A 25,041-nucleotide genomic window follows, 5' to 3' on the forward strand; every position below is an offset into this window, starting at 1 on the left:
GATCTCCTCAACCCAATATTGAACCTGGGTCTCCTGCATTGGCAGGCAGATTCTTTACCACCAAGCCAGAGCCACTTCTAGGTAATAATGACCAAATTCCATTTACAAAGTGACCTCAACAACCTGAGTGAAAACAGAGCTGTGTGTGAACCATTTTGGTGTAGGTCTTCCAAGTTTTAAGGTAATAGTCAAGTTTAAGGCATGTTTTCATTGGGCAAGTATGGAGAATGGGGTTTCAAGAATTATAGTTTGGGCTGAGAAGGCAGTTTAGGATAATGGGTTTTATTAAATAGGAGTGAGATAGGAAGTTGATCAGGCACCTCAGGTGACTTGGGGAGTTTCCTCACACCTGTCTACTATCCACAGGTTAGCAGACTGGTCTGGCTCATAGGGATTTGTAGTGATATCCCATGGATGGAGGAGCCTGGTAGGCTGCAGTCCATGGGGTCGCCAAGAGTCGGATATGACTGAGCGACTTCACTTTCACTTTTCACTTTCATGCATTGGAGAAGGAAATGGCAACCCACTCCAGTGTTCTTGCCTGGAGAACCCCAGGGACGGGGAAGCCTGATGGGCTGCCGTCTATGGGACGCACTGAGTCGGACATGACTGAAGTGACTTAGCAGCAGCAGCATGAAATGAAAAAGTTACTAATGACAATATGGATCGATTTTATACATGTTAATTGACAATGATATAAGACAAATCTTCTTGTGACTAAATTTGTTTCCATTGTTGGAAATTGACCATAATTTATGTTTCTAAAAGCTGACCTGTATATATTTATATCAGCTTTTTTAATGCAACAAGGCAATTACTGCTCTTTTTAAAAAGGGAGACTTCAGCTACTTCCTTACACCAAGGGGCTGATACAATTTTTCTCAAAGAAATACATTATTGTTAAGATAGGTTTATAGGTGAACAGATTTATCTAGGTCAGAGAGGAAGAGCAAAGGGGAGTTAATCTGCTCTATGTAACGAGTAAGAAGGGGTGGAAGGGGAAAGTGAAGAGTTGGTATCTTAGAAAAAGCACTGAGCTAAAAGGATTATCTGTTAACGATCTTTTCCTCTCTGTGACACCTGCCTCCCACACTGTGTGCAGTCATGAAGAACTGTAAGCTCTGTACTGAAAAAGTTAGTGAAATATTTCTACCATCAAATGCAGAGTGAATAATTTTTGACTCAAAATACTTTTTTGATGAAAGCTAACTGGTTTTCGATTCTAGTAACTGTAGTCCTGATGTAGCCAGCAAAATACTGTATCCATAAGAGTACTAAGTCAATTCTCAGTTGCTTGTAGACACTCGTGCTACCCTGTAAAGCTTAGGCTGTTTTTTTTTCCTATTGGTAGGTATATATTCACAAAAGAGCTGCCTTCTGACACTCAAATACATAACTTCTGAAAATATTTAAGGATAAACTAAATATAAATGAAGTGGATCTTCATTTGATGTGGAATATACTTTAAAATCAGACATATATGACTGCTGGATGAACTGTTATTTCTGTCTGCAACACTTTCTGTATTATTGATACAGATTATCAAGAATAGGCTGAGTTATCAATTCAGTGTTGGTAACTAAATTTACTTTTGTATTCCTAAATGTTCAAAGTGCTTTATCCAAGTGTCCTCGTTTGGAGAGAGGTTAGTGGGAAGCATCCCGTTTACATAAGCCCTCCTAAATGGGAAGATAGAACTTTCTCACATAAATGAGTATTTTTAACTAACCTGAGATAAAAATGGTATATCAAATGTTCCCTTGCAGAAGAGGTTGTGTACAGGAACTTTCATTTGCCAAAATCCCACATAAATTCAAAGCTAGGATTATAGGCAACCACTGTGTTTGTGAATAAATGAATGTTATGACGTGGTTTTTGATTATAGGGTCTGGTATAAATTTAGGAAGATAGAAACTGCTGTGTATCTAGAGTCAACCTGAATAGCACTGTGTGAACAATCCATAAAGACTGCTGAATGAAGTAGTGAATTAATGAATTCAACAGTGTCAGGGTTTTATTTGCTAATCTGTTTATTTAGGTTCTCTGTGTGATACTTAATTGTATCATTGGAAACAAGGTATGATCAAATGCCGTCTATGGAAAATAACACAACACAAAACCAAACAAGTGAATCATTAGCTATTTTTGATAGTTATTTGAGAAAACCTATAAGCAGCAACATTGGCAGTGGCTCTAGAAATGCAAATTAATCAAATACGACAGTGTCACAAATATTTCAACCTTTATTTAAACATCACAGAAGGGAAAGAGACATTTAAGGGACAAAAAGGAGGTAAATAGAAATATTTTCTATTTTTAGTCTCCTCAAAACAATTCCTATCAGTTGTATTTGCTATATGAAAATAATTTATATATGAACAACAAAGATATACTTTCTCAAGAGGAAGAAGAAACAGATATTTATTTCCACTGGAAATCCTAAATTGAAAGTTTGAAGGACTTTCCTAATACTGTGTTAATTAATTGACTATGACCATAAGCCAGGTCAAGAATTTCATAATGAAGATGAAATATACCATCAGCCTTCAAACACACGAACTATTGGTTTTTTAAAATTTAGGTGGGAGGAAAATAGCTTACCTGACACAAGAATAATGAGAATCTTAGCATTGGTAGCTAAGAGACTATGGAAGAATTTCAGGGTAGCTGGGATGTCTTTAACATAATACAGCATCTAGAAATGAAGGAAAAGAGAAATGAGGCACTTTTCTATGTCAATGTCTTTGTTGCTCAGACTAGATACTCACTAGAAGATTTGATTTTCAAGTTGAATGGGTTTTTACTCAACAAAACATGTAAGAAATTTAGAAGTTAAAGATGTTATATGGAGAGATAGAATAATAATGAAAGAAAATATTTGGGGATAGGGGAAACTATGGTATTTACCCAACAAGAATCAAATAGTTTAAAATTTTCTCTTTCTGGCTTCAGTAACAGACATGTATAGCTTCAGACAGTCTCTACTCCACATGCGGACATTGATTCTGTGCTTTCTCTATATTTTGTGAATTGTAGTTCTTCTGGGAGAAAATGGTGCTGGCACCATGAAAACATTCCATTTCATGGAACGTTACTTCAAAATTAAGCCCTTTGCACTAGCTTTACCATATGCTCACCAATGCTGTTTTTAAATCACAGAAAATGCGACAAGCTTTGATGTTGACAGATTCTCTAGGAAAATGGATTGGAAAAAGCCTAAGGTTGCAGCATCATCACAAGGGGATAGGTGTCAGTCCACTCATTTTAAATAACTCTGAACGATCTCTGGTGAACTGCAGGGAGAGGTCTTTCCACCTAACACAGATAGAGCCTGGAATTATACATGGGCAATGGAAATTGTCCCCTGAGGGCTTATAGCCCTGGAATCTACCTCACCTAGACACTTACTTTTTATGTCCCATCTTCTACTCTTTTAGACAAGAATTCAATATTTTATTCAATTTTTTTATGGGCTTCCCAGGTGGCGCACTGGTAAAGAATCCACCTGCCAATGCAGGAAATGCAAGAGACATGGGTTCAATCCCTGGGTTGGGAAGATACCCTGGAGTAGGAAATGACAACCCTCTACAGTATTTTTGCCTGGAAAATTCCATGGACAGAGGAGCATGGCAGGCTCTGTGGGATCACAAAGAGCTGAGCATGATAAGCATGTACACATGGATAATAGAATTTATTGCGTAAAGCAAAAATAACCTGAGCTATGCCTCCCTCACATGAATGAATGAAATACAAGGGACCTGCACATGGCCTGTGCGGTCTCAGAGGCCATATTTAGTATCATGTCACTCCATGCTGTTCACCACAGGGACCATATAGACTGGCACCCAGATGCAGCTAGTCCACAAGATCGCTAATAATCCTTGATATGACCTAGCTCAGAAAGAGGAGGCCGATCATAGCAGATGCTCTGAAATTTGATCTAATAGACACAGATTCTCTGCAGCTGACTATGAATATTAAGTTGAAAGATGCTGTGAAAATGTTAGGACTGTAAGGAGCAATGAAGAGACAGAGACATACAACAGAAAAGTGCAGAGTCGACAGAGAGGAAGACAGTAGTAGTGCCGAGGAAGCGGAGATAAGAAAGAAAGAACAAACGTGGAGGTTTTGAGAGAAACTGGAGGATGATCTCTGAAGCTGCAACATTTTATAACAAGTGAGGAATGGGATTCAGAGCATTTGTGAAGGGATTGGCTTTTGATAAAGGGAGGCTTTTTTGTTTTTTAAGTTTTTTTTTTTTTTGGAGTATAGTTGCTTTACAGTGATGTGTTAGTTTCTACTGGACAGCAAAATCAATCAGACATACATATATGCCCTCCCTTTCAGATTTCCTTCCTATTCAGGTCACCACAGGGTGTTAAGCAGAGTGCCCTGTGCTATACAGTAGGTTTTCATTAGTTAGCTTTTATACATGGTATCAGTACTGTATATGTGTCAATCCCAACCTCCCAATTCATCCCACCCACCCCTTTTTCCCTTGGTGTCCATATATTTGTTCTCAACACCTCCATCTCTATAGTGCTGCTATGAACGCTGGGATGCATGTATCTTTTTGAATTATGGTTTTCTCTGGGTATATGCACAGTAGTGTGCCGGCTGAGTCATATGATAGTTCTGGGCTTCCCTGGTAGCTCAGTTGGTAAAGAATTCACATGCAATGCAGGAAATCCCAGTTTGATTCTTGGGTCGGGAAGATCCCCCAGAGAAGAGATAGGCTACCCATCCCAGTATTCTCAGGCTTCCCTGGCAGCTCAGATGGTAAAGAATCCACCTGTAATGCGGGAGACCTGAGTTCAGTCCCTGGGTTGGGAAGATCCCCTGAAGGAGGTCATGGCGACCTACCCAAGTATTCTTGCCTGGAGAACACTGGAGTAGGTTGAGTATACATGGAATATTCTCCCCATGGACAGAGGAGCCTAGCTGGCTACAGTCTACAGGGTCGCAAAGAGTCGGATGTGACTGGGCGACTAAGCACAGCATGATAGTTCTATTTTTCGCTGTTTTGAGGAACCTCCATACTGTTCTCCCTAGTGGCTACATCAGTTTACATTCCCACTGACAGTACAAGAGGATTCCTGGGATTCTTTTGTAATAAGAAGAAAGAAAGAAATGGTAGGTACAGGTGCATCTCTATAAATGTGGTGGGTAAAAGATGATTTTCTACCTGATCATTTTTCTTTTCACTATAGAGTAGGAAGGGAGGTAATCAGTTGGAAACCAGTGGCAAAGAAAGGATTACAGGAGTTGTAAGGAGGGAGAAGAGGTGTGAAACAGTTATACAGTTGAGCCTTGGACAAGGCAGGGATTAGGGTGCCAACTTTCTGTGTAGTCACAAATTCACATATAACATATGCGTTTTCTCTGTTTCTGGAGTGCCACATCCAGTCATGCAGCATTTAGTGCTGAAAAACTCCAGGGAATTCCCTGGAGGTCCAGTAGTTTGGACTCAGTGCTTCCATTACAGGGAGCATGGGTTCAATCCCTGGTTGGGCAGCTAAGCTCTCACAAGCCCTGTGATGTGGTCCAAAAAAAAAAAAAATTTTTTTTTCAAAAGAAAAAATTAGCATACAAATGAACCCACATAATTCAAATCTGTGTTGTGCAAGGGCCAACTATATGAGAAGTAGAAAAGTAAGTCTAGCAGAGAAATGTCTTAGGTTTGCTGGGTAATGTTAAAAGCACTCCCTTATAGTTAAAAGATTTTATCTGCTAAGAAAGCAAAGATGTAGAATTGCCTAGATATGCCAACCCTGAAGTCATTTCTTCCTATAATTTTTAGAAGTATATTCCTTTTGGCTTAACCTCTAAAATATACAAACAGTTCATACAACTCAAAAACAAAAAACACAACCCAATCAAAAACTGGGCAGAATATTTTAACAGATATTTCTCCAAAGAAGACATACAGATGACCATTAGGTACATGGAAAGATGCTCAGCATCACTAATTATTAGAGAAGTGCAAATCAGAACTACAATGAGTTACCACTTCACACTAGTCAAAATGACCATCGTTAAAAATTCTACAAAAATCAAGTATGGAGAGGGTGTGGAGAAAAGGGATACCCCTACACTGTTGAAACAACCACTATGGAAAATATTGAGGTTCCTCAGAAAACTAAAAATAGAGTTACCATATGATCCAACAGTCCCATTCCTAGGAATATACCTGGACAAAACTATAATTCAAAAAGATACATGCACCCCTACATTCACAGGAGCACTGTTTACAACAGCCAAAACATGGAAATAACCTAAATGTCTATCAACAGACAAACGGATAAGGAAGATGTGGTGCATATATACAATGGAATGCTGCTCAGCCATAAAACAGAATGAAATAACGCTATTTGCAGCAACATGGGTGGACCAGGAGAGTATCATCCGAACTGAAGTAGGTCAGAAAGAGAAAGACAGAATCTAAAAATATAATAAAACCTGTATTAATACATTTGGCACAGCATTGTAAATCAATTATATTTCAATTTTTAAAAAGTCTACAAAAAAGTTTATTCCTTTGGGATGACTGTACTTGTAGACTGTAGAAAGCAAAAGGCATCTTGTTCATCATGGTTTTTCTAAAATATGTACATCTTCTAATGGTAGTCAACACCCAAAGCCTATACACCTATATGCTATTCAGATACATCAGTGACCTCTGGAAATATGTCCCAATATCATCTACTGAAGAGGCACTCCCTTTACAAGAAATACACTATTGTATTTCTAAGAAATACACTGTTAATGCTGGACCACGGAAATACATTCTGGCAGAAGGACTGATGTCAGCAATACTTTGTTGACCTGAGGAATCATCCAGCCTGCCCCTTTGTCGCATACACACTAGCCAGGTCATGAACAGAAGGCGAAAGCAAGAGGATTCAGAAAAACTCTGGGATGTTGGTCCATTCTCAGTTTGGACAGGTAATGTTCACTTATAAAATCAGAAATCAGATTTTCATTTTTCTTTTAAAAGTTAGAATATTAAGTACTCTGAAATATTTCTGAAGAATCTTCTTTTCTGAGAGTATATAATAATAAATATTTCTTACCTGAATCATATGAATAAAGTCCCACCTCTGAAGTTCTTTTTTCTCCATCATTCTATTTTGATATTCAGATGATGTCTCCTTATGCCAAGCAAACTTTATGTTCTCAAGGTTTGATGTCTTGGCTACAAGCTCTAAAATATGGAGAAAAGGTGGCTCACCATCAATTTTAATTGCAAATTTGGAACCCATTTCCATTTAGAATTTTAATGCAATCAATATTATATACACAACAGATATAAAGCACATTTTTCTTTTTCATGCAGCTCCAGAAGACCAGAGAGTTCATCCTAGTTTTTCCTCTGGCATTAAATGAAATTGGAGATAACTAAAAAGCCAATAAGAAATAATTATGAGAATACTGATCAGACACAGTCAATATTATTGTTTAGTTGCTAAGTCACATCCGACTCTTTTGCGATACCATGGACTGTAGCCCACCAGGCTCCTCTGTCCATGGGATTTCCCAGGCAAGAATACTGGAGCAGGTTGCCATTCCCTTCTCCAGGGGATCTTCCTGACCCCGGGATTGAACCTGCTTCTCCTGCACTGCAGGAGGATTCTTTACCACTGAGTCACCAGGGAAGCTGTGTTTAAGCACGTTATCTCAAGTGTTAAGGGGAAATCAACTGGTGGATTTTATCAATGCAGAATTGACATAAAACAGGTGATATGATTCTATAACTCAGGAATCAATAAACTGTGGCATGGACCATATCTGACTTTCTACCTATTATTAAATAAACCTCAAGCTAAAAATATACATTACTCTTCTTCCCGACTTCATGCTCCTTTCCTTCATGTTTTGTGCCGTTAAACTGTTAAATGGTTGAACAAAATCAAAAGAAGAATACTTCATGATAGGTAAAAATGATATAAAATTCAAATTTAATGTTTGGCAAGAATACACAGAAGAACTGTACAAAAAGATCTTCACGACCCAGATAATCATGATGGTGTGATCACTAATTTAGAGCCAGACATCCTGGAATGTGAAATCAGGTGGGCCTTGGAAAGCATCGCTACGAACAAAGCTAGTGGAGGTGATGAAATTCCAGTTGATCTGTTTCAAATCCTGAAAGATGATGCTGTGAAAATGCTGCACTCAATAGGCCAGCAAATTTGGAAAACTCAGCAGTGGCCACAGGACTGGAAAAGGTCAGTTTTCATTCCAATTCCAAAGAAAGGCAATGCCAAAGAATGCTCAAACTACTGCACAATTGCACTCATCTCACATGCTAGCAAAGTAATGCTCACAATCTCCAAGCCAGGCTTCACCAATACGTGAACTGTGAACTTCCTGATGTTCAAGCTGGTTTTAGAAAAGGCAGAGGAACCAGAGATCAAATTGCCAACATTCGCTGGATCATGGAAAAGGCAAGAGAGTTCCAGAAAAACATCTATTTCTGCTTTATTGACTATGCCAAAGCCTTTGACTGTGTGGATCATAATAAACTGTGGAAAATTCTGAGAGAGATGGGAATACAGACCACCTGACCTGCCTCTTGAGAAATCTGTATGCAGGTCAGGAAGCAACAGTTAGAACTGGACATGGAACAACAGACTGGTTCCAAATAGGAAAAGGAGTACGTCAAGGCTGTATATTGTTACCCTTATTATTGTGCTTATTTAACTTATATGCAGAGTACATCATGAGAAACTCTGGGCTGGAAGAAACATAAGCTGGAATCAAAATTGCTGGGAGAAATATCAGTAATCTCAGATATGCAGATGACACCACCCTTATGGCAGAAAGTGAAGAGAAACTCAAAAGCCTCTTGATGAAAGTGAAAGAGGAGAGTGAAACAGTTGGCTTAAAGCTCAACATTCAGAAAACGAAGATCATGGCATCTGGTTCCATCACTTCATGGGAAATAGATGGGAAACAGTAGAAACAGTGTCAGACTTTATTTGGGGGGCTCCAAAATCACTGCAGATGGTGACTTCAGCCATGAAATTAAAAGATGCTTACTCCTTGGAAGAAAAGTTATGACCAACCTAGATAGCACATTGAAAAGCAGAGACATTACTTTGCCGACTAAGGTCCGTCTAGTCAAGGCTATGGTTTTTCCTGTGGTCATGTATGGATGTGAGAGTTGGACTGTGAAGAAGGCTGAGCACCGAAGAATTGATGCTTTTGAAGTGTGGTGTTGGAGAAGACTCTTGAGAGTCCCTTGGACTGCAAGGAGATCCAACCAGTCCATTCTGAAGGAGATCAGCCCTGGGATTTCTTTGGAAGGAATGATGCTGAAGCTGAAACTCCAGTACCTTGGCCACCTGATGTGAAGAGTTGACTCATTGGAAAAGACTCTGATGCTGGGAGGGATTGGGGACAGGAGGAGAAGAGGATGACAGAGGATGAGATGGCTGGATGGCATCACTGACTCGATGGACGTGAGTCTGAGTGAACTCCGGGAGTTGGTGATGGACATGGAGGCCTGGCGTGCTGCAATTCATGGGGCTGCAACTGAGCGAGTGGACTGAACTGAACTGAAGTAAAATTTGATTGTGGCATAGCCACACTTGTTAGTGTATGGATTGTCTCTGGCTGCCTTTGGTGTTCAGTGGCAGAGCTAATTAGTTGTGACAGGGATCATGTGGATTAGATGGTTAGATAGCATCACCGACTCAGTGGACATGAATTTGAGCAAACTCTGGGAGATAGTGGAGGACAGAGGAGCCTGGTGTGCTGCAGTCCATGGGATCACAGAGTCAGAAATGACTTCGTGGCTAAACAGGTGGCCTAAGTCTAAAATACTTACTATTTGGCCCTTTTCAGAGAAAAGTTTGCTGATTCTTGCTGTTACCAATTATGCATAAGCTTTTAGGATAAGGTTTCTGTTTAAATACCTCTCAATGAATTAATGACTGTCTCTAAAATAAACATCAAAAACAATGGTTGATGACCAGGGGATGGATGGTGAGACAATTTAAAAAAAAAGAAGGATTCTATTTGCTATTAATATTCTGAGGTGTTTAAGTCATGCCTGCCAAGAAAGTAACTAGGTTCTTCTCTCAATAAGCTTACAAAGAATGTACCACAGTAATTATGTTGTTAGTGACTGAAGGGATGCATGTGGGATGACAAGCCTTTCAGAATAGGATTTGATATACAGCACCATAAGCAACTGAGTGCACACACACACACATCGTGGGTTATAAGTACCTTTGTATTTGGTGATTTGTTCAGCACTTGGTTCAACAACTTCATTGATGATATGAACTCCTGGGTACTGAGCTTGCACTTTGGAGAGAATTTGAAGATCAATTTCACCTAGAATAAAAGCATATAGAACAGTTCACCTTGGCCCAGAAAGAAAAGAATAGAATAGAATAGAATAGAATAGAATATTTTCAACTACTTTACTATCTCTAGGGAAGTCCAGCATAAATAAAGTAGAATACTCAGCTGTTGCTCTGACACAGTGTTTATGATGAAGAACAACTAGGTTAAAAACGTGTTTTGAGGAGGGTTATGATTGCCACAATAGGAAAAGGAGTATGTCAAGGCTGTATATTGTCACCCTGCTTATTTAACTTCTATGCAGAGTACATCATGAGAAACGCTGGACTGGAAGAAACACAAGCTGGAATCAAGATTGCCGGGAGAAATATCAATAACCTCAGATATGCAGATGACACCACCCTTATGGCAGAAAGTGAACAGGAACCAAAAAGCCTCTTGATGAAAATGAAAGAAGAGAGTGAAAAAGTTGGCTTAAAGCTCAACATTCAGAAAACGAAGACCATGGCATCTGGTCGCATCACTTCATGGGAAATAGATGGGAAACAGCAGAAACAGTGTCAGACTTTATTTTGGGGGGCTCCAAAATCTGCAGATGGTGACTGCAGCCATGAAATTAAGACGCTTACTCCTTGGAAGAAGAGTTATGACCAACCTAGACAGTATATTGAAAAGCAGAGACATTACTTTGCCAACTAAGGTCTGTCTAGTCAAGGCTATGGTTTGTCCAGTAGTCATGTATGGATATGAGAGTTGGACTGTGAAGAAAGCTGAGCACTGATGAATCGATGCTTTTGAACTGTGGTGTTGGAGAAGACTCTTGTGAGTCCCTTGGACTGCAAGGAGATCCAACCAGTCCATTCTGAAGGAGATCAGCCCTGGGATTACTTTGGAGGGAATGATGCTAAAGCTGAAACTCCAGTACCTTGGCCACCTGATGTGAAGAGTTGACTCATTGGAAAAGACCTGGATGCTGGGAGGGATTGGGGGCAGGAGGAGAAGGGGACGACAGAGGATGAGATGAGCGACTGAACTGAACTGATGATTGCCATTCATTCATTCATATTTTTGTTGTTGTTCAGTCACTCAGTCATGTCCAACTTTTGGCGAAACCATGCTTGGCAGCACACCAGGCTCCCTGTCCTTCACAACCTCCTGGAGCTTGATCAAACTCATATCCATTGAGTTGGTGTTGCCACCCAACCATCTCATCCTCTGTTGTCCCCTTCTCCTCCTGCCTTCAATCTTTCCCAGCATCAGGGTCTTTTCAGATGAGTCAGGGTAAAGTATTGGAGTTTCACCTTCAGCATCAGTCCTTCCAAAGAATATTCAGGACTGATTTCCTTTAGGATGGACTAGTTGGATCTCCTTGCAGTACAAGGGACTCTCAAGAGCCTTCTCCGACACTGCAATTCAAAAGCATCAATTCTTCAGCACTTAGCTTTCTTTGTGGTGCAACTCTCACATCCATACATGACTACTGGAGAAACAAACAAACAAACAAACGTAGTTTTGAATATATGGACCTTTTCTGGCAAAGTAATGTCTCTGTTTCTTAGTATGCCTTCTAGGTTGGTCATAGGTTTCCTTCCAAAGAGCAAGTGTCTTTTAATTTCATGGCTGCAGTCACCATCTGCAGTGATTTTGGAGCCTGAGAAAATAAAGTCTGTCGCTGTTTCATTGTTTCTCCATCTATTTGCCATGAAGTAATGGGACCAGATGTCATGATCTTAATTTTCTTAATCTTTTGAATGTCTCATTTTAAGCCAGCTTTTTCACTCTTCCCTTTCACTTTCATCAAGAGGCTCTTTAGTTCCTCTTCATTTCTGCCATTAGGGTTGTGTCATCTGCATATCTGAGGTGCTTGATATTTCTCTTCACAATCTTTATTCCAGCTTGTGCTTCATCCAGTCCTGCATTTCACATGATGTATTCTGAATATAAGTTAAATAAGCAGGGTGACAATATATAGCCTTGACGTACTCCTTTTCCTATTTGGAACCAGTCTGTTGTTTCATGTCCAATTCCAACTGTTGCTTCCTGACCTGCATATAGGTTTCTCAAGAGGCAGGTCAGGTGGTCTGGTATTCCCATATCTTTAAGAATTTTCTACAGTTTGTTGTGATCCACACAGTCGAAGGCTTTAGTGTAGTCATTGAAACAGAAGTGGTAAACTATATTTAATACCTTTTATTGTATTACACAATTGCACTCATCTCACACACTAGTAAAGTAATGCTCAAAATTCTCCAAGACAGGCTTCAGCAATACGTGAACCCTGAACTTCCAGATACTCAAGCTGGTTTTAGAAAAGGCAGAGGAACCAGAGATCAAATTGCCAACATCCGATGGATCATCGAAAAAGCAAGAGAGTTCCAGAAAAACATCTATTTCTGCTTTATTGACTATGCCAAAGCCTTTGACTGATGCTTTTGAACTGTGGTATTGGAGAAGACTCTTGAGAGCCCTTGGACTTCAAGGAGATCCAACCAGTCCATCCTAAAGGAGATCAGTCCTAGGTGTTCATTGGAAGGACTGATGCTGAAGCTGAAACTCCAATACTTTGGCCACCTGATGCCAAGAGCTGACTTATTTGAAAAGACCCTGATGCTGGGAACATTTGAGGGCAGGAGGAGAAGGGGACGATAGTGGATGAGATGGTTGGATGGCATCACCGACTTAATGGACATGGGTTTGGGTGGATGCTGGGAGTTGGTGATGGACCGAGAGGCCTGGCAAGCTACGGTTCATGGGGTCCCAATGAGTCAGACACATACTGAGCAACTGAACAAACTGACTGACTTACAGTAAAGTCTAAGATGCTATTGATTATAGGATAAAAATAATGCTTCTTTTATATCACTAAGTCATAAAATAAAAACAACTCTGTCAATTATAATTGTAAGATTTCACAAACTGGAAGATATATACCAATCTGTGATATTAAAATATGAAAAAAAAAACATGCTGTAGAATTGATAAATTAGGCTAGATCAGAATTATATAAAATATATTAGGTATAAAAGAAGTATAAAAATTGTATGAGACATGTGCCCTCAAAAACATCATGTTCTCGTAGAAAAGACAGACATGGAAAGACAGACATGGAAACCCTGGCTTGGGTTGGGCCATGGAGGGGAGAAGGAAGGAAATGGTGATGGAGAGGGTAAGACAAGAGGCCAGAGAGATGGAAAGCTGCATGGCAGACCACTCTTGAGCTCTGTGTTACAGGGTAAGTGGAAGTTAGTCTGGGGACTTTGGGGAAATGGGGATTGCAGGCAGAGGACAGGAAGTGAAGTTGTATATGTGGGACTGCTGGCAATTTAGTGTTTTAGAATGTGTAGGTAAGGCAGGGCCTCCAGGAAAGAGGTGATTCCAGAGAAGTAAATGGAAAGGAGGTTATAGCAAAATAGATATTTATTCATTCACTCATGTACCAGTGATTTATTGATTATTTTACAGTGTGCCAGGCACTACACTAGGCAAATGATAAGAGGAGCAAATAAATACCTGCCCTGAGGAAACTTTAGCCTGTAGGTGATAATGTGAGAGAGACTCTGGTAAATTGGATAGACTTGAATTCCACCCCGTCTGATCCACTGACTTGATATCACGACCTTCAGCCATTTGATTTCTCTCTCCAAACTGTATTTTCCTCATCGGAAAAACAGCAATAATGATAGTACATAATTTATTGGGTGTGAGGATTAAATGAGACAATGCGCATAAAGCACACTGCAAAAGAGAGTTGGCACCTAATAAATGTTAGCTGTTCATTATTTTTATTGTTATCATTGAGTCCTTCTCTTTAAAAATCTCTCTTCTTTCCCTATTACTAATGCCTCCAAATTAAGTTTTGCACTTTTATTCTCTTAGTTATGATGTTGACCTTCACTAAAATACTTATGTGCTGGCAAGACTAGCATATGAAAATGACACTAGTCTTTAACATTTTGGCATAAATGGCATTAACAGAACCTTTCCAAGGTTAGATATGGCAGGTGAAAAAGAGGCATAGGTCATAAGACTGAGCAGGCTGGAGGAAGGAGATGAGGAAGGTAAATCAGGAACAAAAGATGCCTGACGAGGAAAAGAGAGCTGTCTAATGGTATAATGAATGTCCCGGGTACTGGTGGCGGGAGTAGGTGGGCATTAGGGTAGGGAGGAAGTAGGGGGAGGATGCTCAAGTGGAGAATGAAGAAATCTGTGTGACAGTTTTCTCCAAAGCTGGCCTGATCAACTTGAAACCTTTTAATTCTCCCTTAAGTTCCACTGCCAGAGGTTTCAATTATATGTCCCTCTTCAAATACAGGCATGATGTGTTTAAAATATGGCCCATATGAAAGAAAGATATAATCACAAAAAATATCTTACCGTAAAATTAAGTAAAACAAGCAAAGGCTTGATTCCAATGAGTTTATTAAAGGGTATCAAGGACTCAAATGCTAGTCTGAGCAAGTGAGCAACTTTGATCATCAATCACTGAAACGCATGTGAAGGGTTAACAGACTATAGTACCATGAAAATGAAAGTGAAAATCACTCAGCTGTATCTGACTCTTTGTGACCGCATGGACTATACAGTCCATGGAATTCTCCAGGCCAAAATACCGGAGTGAGTAGCCTTTCCTTTCTCCAGGGGATCTTCCCAACCCAGGAACTGAACCCAGGTCTCCCTCGTTGCAGGCAGATTTTTACCAGCTGAGCCACAGGGGAAGCCCAAGAATACTGGAGTGGGTAGCCTATCCCTTCTCCAGCAGATCTTCCCAACAGGGATCAAACCGGGGTCTCCTGCATTGCAGGCAGATTATTTTACCAACTGAGTTATCAGGGAAGTACCATAAGCCAGCAGTAAGAGATTCAAACAATGGGGGAAAAAAGGAAGAAGATCATTTGTTCTTTTTCAACTGAATCCTTCTGAGTAGGGGCCATAATAATATGAATGTGTTCCAATATTAGATATTAATCACCCTATATATGCTTTTAAAGCACACAACATGCTGGACTTGCCTGGTGGTCCAGTGGTTACAAATATGTCTTCCAATGCAGGGGACATGGGTTTGATCCCTGGTTCAAGAACTAAGATTCCACATGTCCTGGGGCGGCTGAGCCCTCATGCTATAACTACTGAAACCTATGCACTCTGGAGCCCAAGTTCTGCAACAAGAAGAAGCCACCACAATGAAAAGCCCATGCACCACAACTAGAGAGAAGCCTCCACACAATGCAGGTAGAGAAAGCCTGTGTACCACAATGAAGACCCAGTGCAGCAAAAATAAATGAATTAATTTTTAAGAAAGAGCACACAAGCCAAATTATCATGCTGAAAGAATGGGGGAAGGTAACTGGAAGTGACTCAATCAAATAATTCAGAAATTCTCAGCAAATTCAGGGGTAAACAGAAGAAATGTAGAAGCCAGCAGCCTGCTGCTTTTATTGTGTATAACAAAGCCTTCTGGGAATCTTAACTTTCAGGTCCAGAAAACCACATTTAAGGGGGATAAAGCAATACTTTATTCATTTTGTCGTTGATGAAAAATAAAATAATGAACATTTCATTGTTCATTTTATGGTCAATCTCTGTTCTAATATGATCTCTTATTACTTAATGATGATTCTCACAATTGTAGACTACTTATTGTTGACATCCTAAGCTTTTAGGCCAACAGCTGTTTCAGTTAGTTAGATAAAACCTTGCTGTATGTTTCTAGTTTTGGAACAAAATCTGCAAAGTTTTCCATGACAAATGGAAAATTATAGTGATTAAACAACTTTATTCCCATATTCAATCTTCCTGTGTTTCCTTTTTCTTTCTCCCTCACCCTCACTTCCTTTTGTGTCTTCCAAAGCAAATCAATGATTTTGGAGTCTTGGCATTTTATGTTGATGTAACTGACTTTCTCAGTTTATCAATAAGCAAAGCTTGAGCAAAGTTAGGAAATCCTAACATGTGTTGGCATGAATCATAAATTATTTTCTATTAGCCTGGTTTGTTTTTTTTTTTTTCTCTCTCTTCTGTTCACTCCTGTGTTACTTTCTATCAAACAGAACATGCTGACTTTTTTATTTGGAAAGTTAAATGAAAACTAAAATTTTTAAATTGCCTTCTTGCAAACCTCTTTCCTTTGCATTACCCTGTCCATCAAATCAGCCACAACTTTAGAATGACTTCCCATGTCTCCTTTCTGACCTACGTTGAGTGTTTCACTTAATTTTACAGGAAGATATTTTTGTGATTATATCTTGCTTTCATATGGGCCATATTTTAAACACATCATGCCTATGTTTGAAGAGGGATATATAATTGAAACCTCTGATAGTGGAACTTAAAGAAAAAGTTCAAAAATACTGAGGCAGAAATTGTTAGACAGTATAGGACTTTGAGACCTCAGTTCCCTTTTTTTAATTTCAATTTTTGTCTTCTCAAGTAAGCATCTCACTTCTTTAACCTAAAGCTAAACTCTTTGTTCCTGTTTCTAGGCATTCAGAAGAATGCTTCCCTGATCTGGAGGGTCATAATACATTCAGACCCAGGACAAGACAATCATTAACTGCTGTTCAGTTTATCAAGGAAAAAGAACTCCAGGTGGACCACTAACTCATAAACATTAATCTTGCCCCTAAATGATGGTCTGGAGTCTTGAGAACAGGTCAAGGGATGGCAACACGATGTCTGGGGAAACTGAGAAACTGGGAACCAAAAGAAAGCCACAAAAAGGACAAACTAGATACTGCGACATTTAAACTGACTGGTCAGAAATTACATGCATCTGGCCCCGAACCAACCAAATACAAACAGATGAATTCTAATAAAGACATACACTACCATTATCTGCACCTTTTGGGGTGCTTCACCCCATCTCAGTGTCTGTGCTCAGAGTTTTGCCTCTCTATTCTTTAGAATTAACTTTGCCTGTATGTTTACAAATTTTTAGAATTCATTCTTCAGCTCCAGGTCCATGAACAGAACTTGGTTTCCCATTTCAATAGGGAAAGGGTGGAGTCCAGACAACTTTTCATTTCCTGAATTTCAAGGATATACTTAATAAGATAGCAGAGGAATGTTGCCTTTTTGCTTAAAATCCAAGGTCATTGGATTAAAAAGGGAAAAAAAAAGGAAAAGTTAGAGGCTATAAAGAGACAAAATTGGACTCAAATTTAGTATTCAATGGAAATATGCAAATTTGTTAATATCTCTGCCCTTTACATATCTCTAAATTAGGGATAATATGGTCTATGCTGCAGGTCATTGTAAATGTTAAAGGCATTATATGGATATAATTTACCACAGTTCATGATATATAGTAAGTTGAAGCTACCATATATTAATTCAACAAATACTTTTAAGCACCTACTAAATGCTAGGTTCTAATCACTGGAGATACAGCAATGAATAAAATAGACCAAAACATTCAACCTTTACGGATGGTGATAAGTCCTAAAACCAAGGGAAAAAAGAGCCAGGGGAAGCCATGATGGGAGGGTTCGTGATTTTCAATTGTGTGGTCATGTAAGCTTCCTGGGAAAGGTGATATATAAGAGAAGTCTCAAGGAGGCTGGGAAAGAAGGAAATGAAGATGTGCCTTTATAAATGGGCAGCTCCATAATAAAAAGACAGTTTGAAAGAGCACTCATCATGTATTTATGATGGCTTGTCTTTCTGACTGAGCTACATTAAATGAAACACAAAGCCCAGCTGGAGAACCCTGAGGCTATGCCCCAAATAAAAACACCCTCCAGGTCAAGAAAATGGAGGATTAAAGGCTAGTCACACTATCTCCAGCCATTTGATTTCCATCCACTCTAGCTTCATTTCTCACATCCAAATATATATGAGTTCTTTAGATAATCAGCAGGAAAAAATTTATTCTATTACATGTTGCATTAAGATTATGATCTTCCTTGTTCCCTCTACCAGAATATCAGGCACACACATACACAAAATTGTCTCTAGGGAGAAAAATTGCCCAGATAACTCTCTGCTTAGTGATGAAAAATAATTTCAGCTATGAGTTTGCAACCAGAGCAAAATCAGACTTGATTTTGAGCTGCAGTGCAAAAGATAAAAGATTATTGATGAGATTCCTTTTCTTGTCTTTTTCTTTTCCCTCTCCCTTTCTGTGTCTCTCTCTTGCGCCCCCCAACCCCCGCAACTCTCTCCCTCCCTCATTCTCTCTCTCTTTTCTCCATCCACCTCTACACTGTGAGCCTCAGTATGGAGGCAGTTCTGTTGGTATGGAAAGATGAGAGTGGAATATTAAGATAGCTGGAGAGTCTCAGGAAGGGGATTATAAATATAAATTCTGAGCGGAAAAGGGCATTGCCATTTGCTTTCGTGTCTTCTGGCTGTTGGCCCAGGAAGAATACCGCCTGAATGCTTTGCAACTGCAGAAGAAAACCCTTACTACCAAAATATTCTCTGAGACACAAACTTAAAGAAAATGTCCCAAAGGGTTCTGAGCATTGAGGTGTAGTGATATTCAACAAACAACTCAAAAACACTAAATTTTGCCTTACCTTTCAATTTACATTTTTTAAATACAAAGATATTTGCTACTTCAGTACATTACATAGAGAGGTAAACTCTATACTTACAATATTGTGATGTGTAAAAGGTATATAGTTAGTTACACTTAGTTTTAAACTTTTTGCTATTATGAGGCATCTGACAATGAACCATGAATTACCGTGCAAAATCTTTTTTGCATATTCATACCAAGAATTAATGGTTAAAATGAGAACCTTGATCTGTGGTGATATTAAAACAAAACCCAAAATAACAGGTCTCAGATGCCAGCTCTTTCAAAGGATACAGGCTGAAGAACTATAGCAGATTCTCAGAAGACCCCTGGGCAGGCAAGACCAGTCCCATTGCTGGGTACCTTAGAGGTAGGGGGGTGAGATACATAGAATGGGGAGGATGTACAGACTCTGCAAGGAGGGACTGAAGAGCAGCAGAGGCCTTGTTGGGACCGCAGGGATTGGCTGTTTATGAAGTATGTCAGTATTGTAACAACCTTGTCACAAGCTCCTTGTGCATTAGATGAATATTAGAACTGTTCTACTGTTCTTGATACATAATGCCATGCTACTTTCAGGAAAATTTCATTTCATTTCCTATATTTAGCTTTTGTACATGAAAGCTTTCATGCCACTGTAACCTCATTATGGCATATTTGCTTTTTAAATCTTGTCAACTTATTCTCAATAAAAATTTTCTTCAAAATAGGTTTCTTATATTTTGTATGTCAGTAGCTTACTTCTCCAATATTTTTCACCATTTCTATCAGTTTGCTATTGTTAATAGAGACAAAGCCTCGAAGACCCTGGGTTTTGACCCCCAATCTCTAGGACTGCTCCCCCCAACCTCCTTGTGGCATATAAGATTAGGATGGAAATGAGAGTGGAAATAGACAACCTATACCAGGGTTATATGACTGTGTGTGTTAAATCACAAAATTTTATTCACTAGTTTATGTCAGGTAGAAGCACATTCACCAACTAAGAGAATGCATCCTAAACTGGCATAAGAACTGGGCAGACACAAATCTGTCCCTCAACAAAATTACAGATAGCCACATGCCATGAACTTTCTAAGTACATCGTAAATAGCCAACCTGTAAATGAAAAACATTAAAATGCTGGCAGAAAGAAATGTGGATCTACCATATTGCTTTCTTCCTATTTACCTGTATCAGGCCATTACTACATTCTTATTGTGCATTCTTATTAATTGTAAGGCTGCACGACTGAGTTTATTTGCTTTTCTAAGTGTACAGTCATTTAATCTGCAGATAATGATACTTTTGTCTTCACTCTGCTCATTAAACCCTGTTTTCCTGCTTCAGGCCTTATTGAATTAGCCAAAACAATCTTGTTTACTTTGGTTTTAATGACAGTGGTGCCAATATTGTAGTATTATGCTCATGCCTCTCAATTCTGTAGTATACCTGTCTTTAACAATACTTCACTCAAAGTTTTAAATACAATACAATGAGGTAAACTATTTTGGTAAATTTACATATGGAGAATAGTTTATTTTAAAATAGCACAGTTATGAATACCTTTAAGAATACTTTACATCTGAGGCCCCAAATTATCTGAAGTAGACAGCCCTAAATCCTACAGGTTAATGATTAACTAGAACCCAAGTCCATATCCTTCTGGTTGTGAAGGAAATGCTGTACATAAGTGAACCAGTTTTACTCAGGTCAAGTTATAAAGCAGTTCAAATCCAGACTAAAAATAATCTGCATGTCTAGAAGTTCTATTTGAATTTCACTTCTTTAGTATAACCAAAAGTGGTGCCACACCACTCTTTCTAGAAGGTTACTCATAAGATCATAGGTTTACTGGACTGAAAGCACCTTTAGTAGCCCAACTACCCAACATGTCAGTGCCTGAGTCCCTTGAATAGCATATGTGAAAAGTATTTTTCCAGCCTAAGCTAATACTCCTAACATGACAGGTAGCTCTTTATGTCCAAAGATACGTGCTTTCAGAAGTGAAAGCACATATCTTGATCATTTATAAACTCTAATACTGAACAACAACAAAAAACTTTCTCTTTCAACCACTGGCTCTTTAGGGCCAAATATTCTGTGGTTTGCTTAATAGGAAATATCTGAAGATGGCAATAAGCATATTCAAATACTTTTTATTTTTTCAGGCAAAAAAATCCTGCATTTCCTTGTATTTCCTCAATCATTCCTTAGTTGCTGATGTAGACTAGCAGCTTACCTGAGGACACTGGAAACATTAACCTTTGCTTCCTACCAGCTTCTGCTTCTAAACTGGATAGACCAACTTTTCCAGTTCTTGCCTTAATTACATTCATTTCAACTTCTATTCACCTCACTTAGAAAATTAAACTTCAGGGTCACCTTAACATGTCATTTATGAAAGAAAACAAGCTTAAAAATCTGATAAAATTAGATTTCCAAATAGCTGGTCCTTACTAAATACCCAGTCTCTCTTTTGCCAAGTTAATAATTAACTTTTATATCTGTTTAGTACAGTTTGTTGGACTATTGTTTTTTTAGTTAAGAGACCTAGGTTTTATTCTTTCTTGATTGTTCTCAGGTTTTTAGTTTGTAGAGTGAGGGTGTTGATGATCTCTAAATTCTCTTCTATGTTTTAATCTTTGTCTTATTGTTGATGTTTATATGTCATAGAAGAAAACCACCTAACCCCTCTCAACATGTCAGCATAATTATTATCAGAAAAATTATATAAGAGGGTCCATACCACCTGTATTTCATATGTGAGTTGCTTCAGTGGATTGAACAATTTTGTATAAATGTAAACACTATTATATAAGGTATGACAGCTGATTTGGTACATAATAGGTTAATAAAAAGAAGTAGAAAGCTGGATACAATGAGATTATTTAAGTTATAGTCCTGTTTAAACCTAATAAAATTTTCTGGCATTTGAACATAAGAATTGAACAATGAAACAGATAAAATGATTCTCCTTTTAGCAGAGCCCAGAGCAAGAACACATTGCCCATTACTGCTTTCTGGAACATTTTTCCAGGCATAAGTTGTGCACTGCAAATTAATAGCACTCTCCCTTACCAAAAAGAATATGGGTTTCTTTTTCTCTATGTACCATCAAACATAAAGATAATACTCATTAAAAGTTGAATAATAGCTCCATTGGGTAGTTTAATTTTAGGAAGCATCAATGTTGACAATGGACCAAAAAGCATATTCTGTAAGGTTTAGAATACAATGTGGTTCCTCTCAATATCTAAAAACAGTTGCTGAAATCAGCACGACACAAATGCTCTGATACCTCAAATAAAGCATTCCCACTGCACACTTTATTTCATTAAAGCACACAAACTCATGCACATATACAACTTTACACTTCCTTATTTTGCCTCTGGGCTTCCCTCGTAGCTCAATTAGTAAGAATATGCCTGCAAGGCGGGAGACCCAGGTTCTATTCCAGGGTCGGGAAGATCCCCTCGAGCAGAAAATGGCAACCCACTCTAGTCTTCTTGCCTGGAGAATCCCCCTGGACAGAGGAGCCTGGCAGGCTACAGTCCATGGGGTCTCCAGAGTTGGGCACGACTTAGTGACTAAACCACTACCCCCATTTGGCCTCTGTAAAAACTCCATGGTCTATATTTCTGTACATGATTTTTTTTCTCCTGATTTCCTCTTTTTGAATACCCATAGTATTTATTTCAAACATTCTCCTAACAGTAAACATAATCTATGAATAATAACGTTGCTTATTAACTGTATTTTATTGATGTGGTAGATCAGTTATGGGTAACACTGAAAAATTTTCCACCAATTTCCTTTCTTTTGAACTGCACAGAGCCTTAATAATTGCTTGGTTTCTGAACTGAATTGCCAAATACCTTTTTCAAAATTCTTACATTCTTCCTCAGATTATGAAATCCCTCTCCACCCAAATACCAATCGAGTTAGTGGTAAAGAGCTTGCTTGCCAATGCAGAAGATGTAAGAGACGTGAGTTTAATCCGAGTCAGGAAGATACCCTGCAGAAGGGCATGGCAACCCAATCCAGCATTCTTGCCTGGAGAATCCTATGGATAGAGGAGCCTGGTGGGCTACAGTCCATAGGGTCACAAAGAATCAGACACAACTGAAGCAACTCAGCAACAACAACAACAAATAGAAGAGACAGAAGACAGAAAGGGTGCATAGCACCCCTACTCATGGTTCTGAGAAGAATCAAACAGGTCCCCAAAGAGCATGAACATTAAGTAATATAAATGCTAGAATCTGATTTAGGAAAGTTTTTAGTCTGCTTCTTTCAGTAGATTTTTTTTCATTGTGATGGTAAGAAGTGGTAGCACCATTGTGAATGCAGAGAGAATATTTGCATTAAATATATGGAGAATATGATCTAGAGGTACCTAGGCATCCAGGAAGAAAACATCTAGGAAGTGAAAACAGAGAGGCTCATAAGCTAAGACTGGAGCAGAACCCTGTAAGATGCATTAGAGCAGAACACAAGGTATAAGGCAGGGCCAATGACCTTATCTACTGGGGACTGGAGTTCAGCAGTGGATTTTTAAGGATACTTAGCCACAGGATAATGCAAAATCTCAGGAACACTGTAGATCGTGAAACATGCAGGGAGACCATTTCTCTAAGGCAAGGACAGAAACTTCCTCACTATATAATAAAGTGTGTTTCTTCTGCACACCCAGTACTTGCATTTAGTCAATGACAAACTATTAGATAAGTATCTCCCAGTTGGTATATAAACACTCAAACTAACTGAGTGGGGTGTCCTTTCCCTTTAAACACCTTTCTGCTCTTTCATGCCAAGGGCTTTTAGACCTAGGGATTTTAAGTGTATTACTTTTGATTTCATATCTTACTTGAGCAGTGAGGGCTAAGTATTTACAGCTTGAATTTCTCTTGCAGTTCTTATGTTTTTGATCAGTGTCTTATGAAGAGTGACCTTAACGGGCACCCATATTTCCCTCAAGGCAGAGCTTGTTATTAATACAATGTTAAGGTTCAGTCAGAAGAACACCAAGCATTACTCCCTCTGTTCTGAAAAGTTCTCTATATTAGCCCCTATTTGCACCTTTATGTAAGGAATCACTGTGTAGGGCAAATGTTCCTTTCTCTAGATAGCTTATAAGCATCTGGATAAATTTACATTAGAAATTCAATTAACTTTATATTAAAAGGTCAATTAACTTGGCCATGGTAGAGACTGTTTTTAATTACTTTTCCTTGTAGGGCTTCTCTTCTTGTCCAAGCACAAGTGACACTATCAAATGATAAGTCTCATTGCCTGTGGTGGCCTTAAATTCATATGCAAAACACACTGGAAATGACTGTCTTGGTTAAATGAATTAATAGGACACTCTTTGAGCAATTCATCAATCTTATAATCCTTAGGACATAAAATATCACAAGCAATAATAGAGTATTTTAGCTTAAACACAATGTATTAGATCATTCATGACAGTATCTTTCATTACCTGTCCTTGTTGGTTTCTGTTTTCTTGCTGAAAGATGATAATAAAGTAAAACTACTTTAACAGTCAGTCCTTATTACATTATACCACAGTGTATTTTATGAAAAATGAGCACTAGATGACATAAAAAACTATCCTATTCCATGGGAGGGCTCTTGGTTATCTTTGTGTTAAGATGTGTTGTGTTGCCACAACTGAACTCACTCATGTAGGATTAGAACAATTACACTTAAGAGACTCAAGAAACCACTATTTAACACTGTGTGACAAGTGGCAATGCAGTGTTCACTTGTTACCAAGTGGTAACCTTTACTAACCATCACTCCATGATTGTTTTAAAATAAAACAATAATAAGGATCTCAACACATAAATAATATATATGACTCTATATTATTATATATGAGTACATTATATAAAATAAATAATATGACTATATATTATGTTAATATATATTATTATATATACTATATGTGTTATCATTATATTAACTCAGACTTTCAGACGACTAGCAATTTAAATCAAACACTACTCAGGAGTTTGATATGTGGCAAAGTCTGGAGATAAATTTTCTTATTTTGTAGAAAGGACCTACCTGCACCTTATAAAAGCAGTTTATAAACTTATCTGTATAAATCTCACTACAACCTATGAGATATAATTCGTTGCCCCCATTTTACTGATGGGCAAACTGAAGCTTATGTTTTAGCCAGGTTGACACAGTTCATTAGTGGCAGAGTTAGAAACTAC

General features: G+C 38.6%; 1 protein-coding gene across 9 annotated transcripts in view; it reads right to left on the bottom strand.

Annotated features, from left to right (window-relative positions):
* HNMT (histamine N-methyltransferase) overlaps positions 1-25,041 on the bottom strand; it is a 54,391-nt gene that overhangs the window by 18,989 nt on the left and 10,361 nt on the right. For all 9 annotated transcript variants that reach the window (XR_009599618.1, XR_009599613.1, XR_009599615.1 and 6 more), the window contains 3 exons: positions 10,237-10,344; positions 7,074-7,204; positions 2,602-2,695 (listed from right to left, as the gene is read on the bottom strand). Coding sequence is in view for 2 of the 9 variants with exons in the window: in XM_004004724.5 (XP_004004773.3) it covers positions 2,602-2,695; positions 7,074-7,204; positions 10,237-10,344 (333 nt within the window). In the remaining 7 variants the exon portion in view is untranslated. The remainder of the gene's footprint in view (positions 1-2,601; positions 2,696-7,073; positions 7,205-10,236; positions 10,345-25,041) is intronic.

This window comes from Ovis aries, chromosome 2, assembly GCF_016772045.2.
Source record: "Ovis aries strain OAR_USU_Benz2616 breed Rambouillet chromosome 2, ARS-UI_Ramb_v3.0, whole genome shotgun sequence".
Lineage (NCBI taxonomy): Eukaryota > Metazoa > Chordata > Mammalia > Artiodactyla > Bovidae > Ovis > Ovis aries.